Consider the following 9,533-nt stretch of genomic DNA (forward strand, 5'->3'; position numbering starts at 1 on the left):
CTCTAACCCGTGTTAGAATAAATCCTTCCATTTGGCTAAAGTTTATAAAACTAACGTGGGGAAAAACAGCTTATATTTTTTTGGGGGGTAAAATTTGATTATTATGAATGAGTCATAGTTTTCAGACGAATGTTCAACAAGGGTTGTCAGTCCTCGCTGGTTTTTAATGCACAGTGGTATTCTGCTACAGTAACTTATAGAAACGTGAAGCTCAAAGAGGAGCGCTATTTGCACCTCAAAAACCACACTGACCAAAAAAACGGTAGCTGTAAATGGGACGCTCTAAAATATATTTATAAATATATTAAATTCATGTTCACGCAGTCTAAAGTTTTTAGTTTTTTTTGCAATTTACGCAAGAAGTTGAACATTTAAATAGTTTGAGAGGAATACTATTTATTTACACCTAAAAAAAAAACACACCCACGGTCTGAATAAGTATTGTGCATGGAGAGAGTTACACGGTGAGCTTGTTCGTGGGTTTGGAAAGCATTACTTTACCAACTTGGTGTCATTACACCACTTGTGCATGTAACCCTCAGTCATTTTAACAGTCCCATAGTATTATCATACAGTTGTCATAATCCTCAACCCCATAACACGTATAGCCTTTGTACAGGAGTATTTACAAAGGATGTTTACGCAAATCATGTATTTCTCTGAAGTTGCAATACTCGTGATTATAGGCTACAGCAACATTCTATAATCGGTCTTTGGCGACGAAATATACAACAAATGTTAATTTAGTTAGCAGGTCCATATACGCCTTTGTTTTCAGAGATAAACATCGTTCAAGGCCTTAAACATGACTCCAAATAGCCTAGAAATGGATTTTACACAAAAAAATAAATAAAAAAATGGAGGGTAAAGTTTATTTTAGGAGATAAGCAAAACCCCTTTTATATGTTGTTCTCCAGTTAACACGCATAAAGAGAATAACACGTCTGACTACAACAGGCGAGATTACAAACGTCCAAGTCTGTTGACGTGATAATACGTTTAATTAGGCCTTGTGTGTTGTAACACACGGCATTGGCGAATATAATGGCAGCGTTAAAACAAGGAGTTGTTTTAATGTATCGTAGAACATTTAATTGGGAGTGACAACAAGCACAGTCGAGCGCAACGAAAACAACGTCTCCAACTTTTTCTTTTTTTGGATGCATAACATATATTTATCTTATTAGAAGGAAAAACCATGTGCTCTAGAAGAAAGAAGAAGAGAAAAAAAATGAACGAAATGTATTTTCTCCAGACAAACATTCAATTTGTCCCAAGTCTTCTTGCACCTTGTGCACAAAAAGATATAACTTGAACGCTTAACATGTCTCTATAACAAAAAAAAAGCTTTATAACCAAATAGGAATCTGTTCACCTTTAGACGGTATGCAAATCGTAAATCTTGAAGTAAATGAGTCACTGTCCTTGATTTCCACAATGGAAGTGAAGTATTAAAACGCTGAATGTGAGACGATCCAATACCAGCCCTTATTATTAAGGCCGTTCTCAAGATGGTTGTAAAATTAATTAAATGTCGGCTAAGGTCAAACGGTTGGAAAAGCTCTAATGGAAAACTATTTGCAGCATCGTGCAAAATGCACAGAAATAGTTTGTGTCATTAACTCTATGCTTATTTTTACTGTCTAATTGCAGTATTTTCTAGATCTATATTGTGCCATATTGTGGGTTGATGGTAAACTCATATTAATGTGTATTGTTCATGTCTTTAACAGGACCTTCACCGTGGTAGAGTTGTGCCGAGGTCCTAACCGTGAAGTCTTTAGCCGCCGAGATGGGGAGCAAAGCCCTACCCGCTCCGATCCCTCTCCACCCGTCTCTCCAACTCACCAATTACTCCTTCCTGCAAGCGGTCAACGCCTTCCCGGCCGCCGTCGACCAGCTCCAGGGACTGTACGGCCTTAGCGCGGTGCAGACCATGCACATGAACCACTGGACACTGGGTTATCCGCACATGCAGGGACTGAGGTCGACTATCACTGAGATGGCTGCTGCTCAGGGCTTAATGGATCCCCGGTTTACCTTCACGGGGCTACCGTTCTCCGCACACCTCTTTCACCCTAAACAGGGCCTTACTCACCTTATCCCCGGGCTGCACAAGGACCGACCGCCGCGCTTTGACTTTGCCAACCTGGCGATAGCTGCTACCCAGGAGGATCCGCCTAAAGCAGGGGATCTTTCAAAGTTGACAGCGGGTCTCGGCAACGCGATATCTGAGTTCAACAAACTGTCGCCTGATAGAAAACCCACTCGGGGAAGACTTCCGTCAAAGACGAAAAAGGAATTTATTTGCAAGTTTTGTGGCAGGCATTTCACCAAGTCATACAATCTTCTGATCCACGAGAGGACCCACACAGACGAACGGCCTTATACCTGTGATATCTGCCACAAGGCCTTCCGAAGACAAGACCACCTGAGAGACCACAGGTAACAAGCGGTGCTCTGAATGTATATGGGATGATACTGCTGTTGTTTTCTTTGAAAGGAAAAAAAACACAAAAACACTTTGATAGTGACGTGTGTGTACGGAATAGCGTCATGATCACGTTTTATTCATATTCATTTGACTTTGTACACAATTCCAACATTGTGACGCACTGCAATGGTCGGAACTAAAAGCACAAGCATTTCGCTACACTTGCATTAACACCTGCTAACATTTTACATTTCAGTACATTTAGCAGACGCTCTTATCCAGAGCCGACTTACAGTAGTGAATGCATACATTTCAGTTTATGCATTTTTTTTTTTGTACTGGCCCTCCCGTGGGAATCGAACCCACAACCCTGGCGTTGTATGTAGGTGTTTTTTTTTGTAATAACTATGTTGCGTGCACTGTGCAGAGTAGGACAAGTCCTTATTCCGAGAGGGCGCTAAAGCCCCTTTTACGCACAAGAACACAGATCAAGTTGCACAACTGGCAGGCACTTCTCAGCATGACTTCAACGCCGTTATATGAAAAGGTGTTTCCGTTTTAACCGCGTCTCCTCTGTCTTCTAATTCCCAGATACATCCACTCCAAGGAGAAGCCCTTCAAATGTCAAGAATGTGGGAAAGGATTTTGTCAGTCTCGAACTTTAGCCGTTCATAAAACATTACATATGCAGGTGAGTCTCATAAAAAAAAAAAAAAGATTTATTAACACAATTTGATACCAATACAACATGTATGTGAGTCAGTAAACCATATGAGAGGGCACGATCCTCACATATCTGTGTACTCGTGTTGTTACACGCGTCATGTCTTACTGCAAACGTCACTGATCAAATTTGGCATATTTTCTGAAACCTAAATATATATATATATGTGTGTATTTGGATTGCCTGTATGGATAGCGATTGTGTCTCGTCTATATTTGGCAGGTATGGTAATAACTGAATGATTATAATAACTAGTTTAAAAGAAATATAGACTATAGCTACAGACGTTCATTTTGTTAGGGCCAAAGCTTACTTATCAGCACAATGTCAATAACTGATCTGAAGATTCATATTATAATACAATACATATATTTATCTAAATAAACTAAAGGGAATAATCCTTTGCTTGCTTTAAATCTAAACAGGAATCTCCTCACAAATGCCCCACATGCGGAAGAACCTTTAATCAAAGAAGTAACCTGAAAACTCACCTTCTCACCCATACAGACATCAAGCCCTACAGCTGTGACCGCTGCGGAAAGGTGTTTCGGCGCAACTGTGACTTGCGACGGCACAGTTTGACGCACACTCCTCACCAGGACTACTAGCCAATCTGAGAAGGCTGATGAACAGCCGAACAAACCAAACAAAAAACAGGACAAAAAAAAAAACGGACGTTAATAATAACAGAGGAAACAACAAACATCGACGAAACGTTTTTTTTTTTCCTTCTTCTTCCTTCCTGTCTTTCTTTCTTCTTCTTCCATTGAAAGAATATCACAAACTGAACTGTGGACAAGCAATATTTACAATGGAGTGATGAACAGTACTGCGTCTCAAGTGAAAGTCAAGGAGCTCAGACAGACACAGACCGCTCTTCCTGCCTCTTCTACCTGTAAATATCAAGACTTTTGGAGCCCATGTAAATCATATATTTTATGTTGTTGTTGTTCATGTCCTTGAATTAAAAAGTTGTTTAAAAAAAAAAAAAACACAACCCCAATGTTTAAAGTATGTTAAATTGTATTTTAGAAATAAAGCAAAGTTAAATATTCCCATTGGTAAAAAAAAAAAAAAAAAAATGGTGTTTGTTTTATTCCATTATTCTTTGCTGCGTAAAAAGAGAAACGTATTAATCATGAAGTGGCGGAATGAAAGGAGAGTACAGAACTCCTTCCTACACCACCACCTTATCGTCTTTAACACACACAAAAAAACCACATACTTCATTGTGTACACAGGCTGACAACTTGTTATTTTAAATCGCTTTTTTTTGTTGATTGGAAATAAAGGAGGGGTGATGTAGCTTATAGTCGAATAAAAAAAACGTGAACTGGTGGACACGCAGAAGCTAAACTATATTTTGTGTGGTGCTGACTAACAGCGAATAAACGATACGCTATAAAACACATACAGAGAATCACACAATCCATATATAAACTCCTAGTAATGTGTAGTAACTTATAGTGATAAAAAACGAACATTCCAGAAATACAACTATCTTGGTCTAAGTAGCATGTAGACCTATTTGAGAATGATTCTGAGTATTACTGCAGTATTATTACTACAGTAGTGGTATTATTGTTGCTGTTAATATCATGGCGTTAGTATTACTACAGTATTATTACTACAGTATTATTACTACAGTAGTATTAATGCAGTATTATTACTACAGTAGTGGTATTATTGTTGCTGTTACAATCATGGTGTTAGTATTAATACAGTAGTATTACTACAGTATTATTACTACAGTAGTATTACTACAGTATTATTACTACAGTATTATTACTACAGTAGTATTACTACAGTAGTATTACTACAGTATTATTACTACAGTATTATTACTACAGTATTATTACTACAGTATTATTACTACAGTATTATTACTACAGTATTATTACTACAGTAGTATTACTACAGTAGTATTACTACAGTAGTGGTATTATTGTTGCTGTTACAATCATGGTGTTAGTATTACTACAGTAGTATTACTACAGTATTATTACTACAGTATTATTACTACAGTATTATTACTACAGTAGTATTACTACAGTATTATTACTACAGTAGTATTACTACAGTAGTATTACTACAGTATTATTACTACAGTAGTATTACTACAGTATTATTACTACAGTAGTAGTCTTATTGTTGTTACTATCACGGTGTGATTAGTAATAGAGTATATTATAATTATAATCCTATCTATATGACAGCTGACAGAAGCTCATTAGCCGTTCAATTAGCAGCATTAGCAGCAGGGCAACACGTCATATCCGCTATCTTTATCTCCACCGCCGGCCTCTGATGGCTACTGATCATTATTACACATTGAAGAAGCTGCAGAGTGAACCCACAGTGGCATGAGGACACGCACAATTACACACAAGGTTTTACATTTATTTATTTAATTAACCTTTATTTAACTAGGCAAGTCCGCTAAGATCAAATTCTTATCTTACAATGACGGTTCCCAACACATTTTTTTCATGCAAAATGAAATACATTTGTTTGGAAAAACATGTATTATTATAATTATTGTTATTATTATTATTATTATTATTATAAATCAAGTATTACAATTATTATTATTAGGATATTACATTACACTACTATTATTGTTCAGTTTTACTAGTAGCCTATAGCCTACTGGTATTCGGTTATAGTATGTAGGCCTATTATAATCTGGATTATCTTCATCGTCTATTTTCACATTAGTCCAGATCAAGACAATGGTTGAATGTCTTTCCACCAACAGTAAGGAGACAACATCTTTGATCAAGTGTAAACGCAAATAATTATTCACATGAACATCGCTGATATTGCTAAGACGTCTCAACTCTTGGAAACGAAATGCGTAAACCTCCAAAGATTTTCTAATTTTCAAGAAAACATATATTTTTTTTGTTTCCACGTCCAAGTGCTCCGGTAAAAACAAGCGTGGGGTAGTGTTGTCTCTCTCTCTCTGTCTCTCTCTCTCTCTCTCTCTCTGTCTCTCTCTCTCTCTCTCTGTCTCTCTCTCTCTCTGTCTCTCTCTTTCTCTCTCTCTCATTGTGAAAATATGTTCAGCAATGCACATTGCACAAAACCTGACTTCCAAAAAAGGACAAATGATAAAAATAAACGAACAGTGGACAGAATTATAATGAGGCCTACCTATCCAAAGCTGATCGACGAATAATAAGAGATAAGGCCTGACTTTTGACCCGGAAGTACTGTTGTAACTCCGTCAAAAATGATAGGCCTTCCTCCTATTTTCAAATCAAAGTTTATTGGTCGCGTAGGCCTGCACAGATTTGCAGATGTTATCGCAGGTGCAGTGAAATGCACAACCTAAAACGGAAACCGCTTTCGATCGGTGCACTGAATTGAGCCACATTCTACTGCGGTGTAACAGCTGACAGCAGTAGTAATAGTCTATAACAATATAAAAACAATAACGCAACAGCAATGGTCCCATCGTGACAATAATCAGACATGGCCTAGTAATAATCGTGTGTATATTAATTAATCAGTAATTTCATTGGTAGGAAATGCTGACAATAATCGACATTTCAATGATGTAAGTTGCGATTATGTGATACTATTTTTTCCGTTTTTAAATGATTATAATCTGTAACCCTTTTGTTGATAACCAGAAGTACACATGTGCATCAACAGGAACGAAGAAACTTAATATTGAATTAATGGAACAAATGACCTTCAGCGCTTTACTCTTAGTAATACTATTAATACCATTACAATATAACAATATTCTTACATTTATTTGTAATTATATATTTTTACACTATTGTAGTAGTACATATATGTAATAACAATACACACATTTGTGAGGAAGAAAAAAAAAGTTAGTCCTATAAGAATACACTTGAATAAAAACAAACCAAAAAAACACAACAATTAACTATATAATTAAAAAATATATATAAATATATTTAATAACACAACTAACAAACATTGCTAAGTCGTAAGCATGACGTCTGTAACACATCCGGGTCTGTTCTTTCACGCCATAATATAGCTCACGTCATAATATAGCTCACGTCATAATATAGCTCACGCCATAATATAGCTCACGTCATAATATAGCTCACGTCATAATATAGCTCACGCCATAATATAGCTCACGTCATAATATAGCTCACGTCATAATATAGCTCACGTCATAATATAGCTCACGCCATAATATAGCTCACGTCATAATATAGCTCACGTCATAATATAGCTCACGTCATAATATAGCTCACGCCATAATATAGCTCACGCCATAATATAGCTCACGTCATAATATAGCTCACGTCATAATATAGCTCACGCCATAATATAGCTCACGTCATAATATAGCTCACGTCATAATATAGCTCACGTCATAATATAGCTCACGCCATAATATAGCTCACGTCATAATATAGCTCACGCCATAATATAGCTCACGCCATAATATAGCTCACGTCATAATATAGCTCACGTCATAATATAGCTCACGTCATAATATAGCTCACGTCATAATATAGCTCACGCCATAATATAGCTCACGTCATAATATAGCTCACGTCATAATATAGCTCACGTCATAATATAGCTCACGCCATAATATAGCTCACGTCATAATATAGCTCACGCCATAATATAGCTCACGCCATAATATAGCTCACGCCATAATATAGCTCACGCCATAATATAGCTCACGCCATAATATAGCTCACGTCATAATATAGCTCACGTCATAATATAGCTCACGTCATAATATAGCTCACGTCATAATATAGCTCACGCCATAATATAGCTCACGTCATAATATAGCTCACGTCATAATATAGCTCACGCCATAATATAGCTCACGCCATAATATAGCTCACGTCATAATATAGCTCACGCCATAATATAGCTCACGCCATAATATAGCTCACGCCATAATATAGCTCACGTCATAATATAGCTCACGTCATAATATAGCTCACGTCATTATATAGCTCACGCCATAATATAGCTCACGCCATAATATAGCTCACGCCATAATATAGCTCACGCCATAATATAGCTCACGCCATAATATAGCTCACGTCATAATATAGCTCACGTCATAATATAGCTCACGCCATAATATAGCTCACGTCATAATATAGCTCACGCCATAATATAGCTCACGTCATAATATAGCTCACGTCATAATATAGCTCACGTCATAATATAGCTCACGTCATAATGGAAAGCTGTATTGTGACGACCGCTTGGCAACAAGTGTGCTAAAACAACCCGCGTAACAAACGCTGTATAAGTGAGTTTTGACGTTTTAATATGTCTCCATATTAAAACCCCCTTTCTATGTAACACCGGCCCCAGAAGATTTCCTTCCCACTTCGAAAAAGGGAAAATCACCTTCTTAGGAAGGTTTTAAGCTGTAGCCTGAAACGCCACGAGGAAGCCCGAAGATTTAGGGTGAAACTCGAGGAAAAAGTCAAATATAGAGCTGTCAGATGTCCTGCCGTCGACAGGAGCGTTCACAAACGGCACAGTATTTTTTTTTTCTTCACATATTCTCAGACCTCTTTACCAGTCCATTTGCTATTCATTTCTATTGGTATTGTAGCCCTTCATGTTTTGAAGAAATGTGATTGTTTTTAGTCAAAACACTTCAATCCAGTGGGCATAGCCTGACTATATTCGCAGTGACAAAGGGTTTCTAATATTATGATTGGACATCAAAGGAGCAGCTACATTGACTATTGGCTGGAACAAATCCTCTCAAAGGAGCAGTTACATTGACTATTGGCTGAAACAAAATCCTCTCTTTAAATAATTTCAGTGCAAGGACACATGTTAGCACTAAACCCATGCCAAGTCAGTGGACACATCATTGGAAGTTACATGTCTAACTGAAGAGTCAATAGTTACAGTATATTAAGGCCAGGGTTGGGGCCAGGGTTGGGGCCAGGGTTAGGGCCAGGGTTGGGGCCAGGGTTAGGGCCAGGGTTGGGGCCAGGGTTGGGGCCAGGGTTGGGGCCAGGGTTGGGGCCAGGGTTAGGGCCAGGGTTGGGGCCAGGGTTGGGGATAGGGCCAGGGTTAGGGCCAGGGTTGGGGCCAGGGTTAGGGCCGGGGTTAGGGTTGGGGCCAGGGTTAAGGCCAGGGTTGGGGCCAGGGCTGGGGCCAGGGTTAGGGCCAGGGTTAGGGCCAGGGCTGGGGCCAGGGTTGGGGCCAGGGTTAAGGCCAGGGTTGGGGCCAGGGCTGGGGTTAGGGCCAGGGTTAGGGTCAGGGTTGGGGCCAGGGTTGGGGCCAGGGTTAGGGCCAGGGTTGGGGCCAGGGTTAGGGCCAGGGTTGGGGCCAGGGTTAGGGCCAGGGTTAGGGCCAGGGTTAGGGCCAGGGTTGGGGATAGGG

At 38.8% G+C, this 9,533-nt stretch overlaps 1 protein-coding gene across 2 annotated transcripts in view; it reads left to right on the top strand.

The window, feature by feature from the left end:
- The window catches only part of osr2 (odd-skipped related transciption factor 2), a 5,836-nt gene extending 1,453 nt beyond the window's left edge, over positions 1-4,383 (top strand). The window contains exons 2-4 of one of the 2 annotated variants that reach the window (XM_014187355.3): positions 1,734-2,445; positions 3,026-3,125; positions 3,584-4,383. In XM_014187355.3, the coding sequence (XP_014042830.1) occupies positions 1,793-2,445; positions 3,026-3,125; positions 3,584-3,766 (936 nt within the window). In that variant the 5' untranslated portion in view covers positions 1,734-1,792 and the 3' untranslated portion in view covers positions 3,767-4,383. The remainder of the gene's footprint in view (positions 1-1,733; positions 2,446-3,025; positions 3,126-3,583) is intronic. The other variant, XM_014187356.3, reaches the window with a different exon arrangement.
- The last annotated feature ends 5,150 nt before the right edge of the window (positions 4,384-9,533 follow it).

This window comes from Salmo salar, unplaced genomic scaffold, assembly GCF_965601325.2.
Source record: "Salmo salar unplaced genomic scaffold, fSalSal1 ptg000245l, whole genome shotgun sequence".
Taxonomy (NCBI): Eukaryota; Metazoa; Chordata; class Actinopteri; order Salmoniformes; family Salmonidae; genus Salmo; species Salmo salar.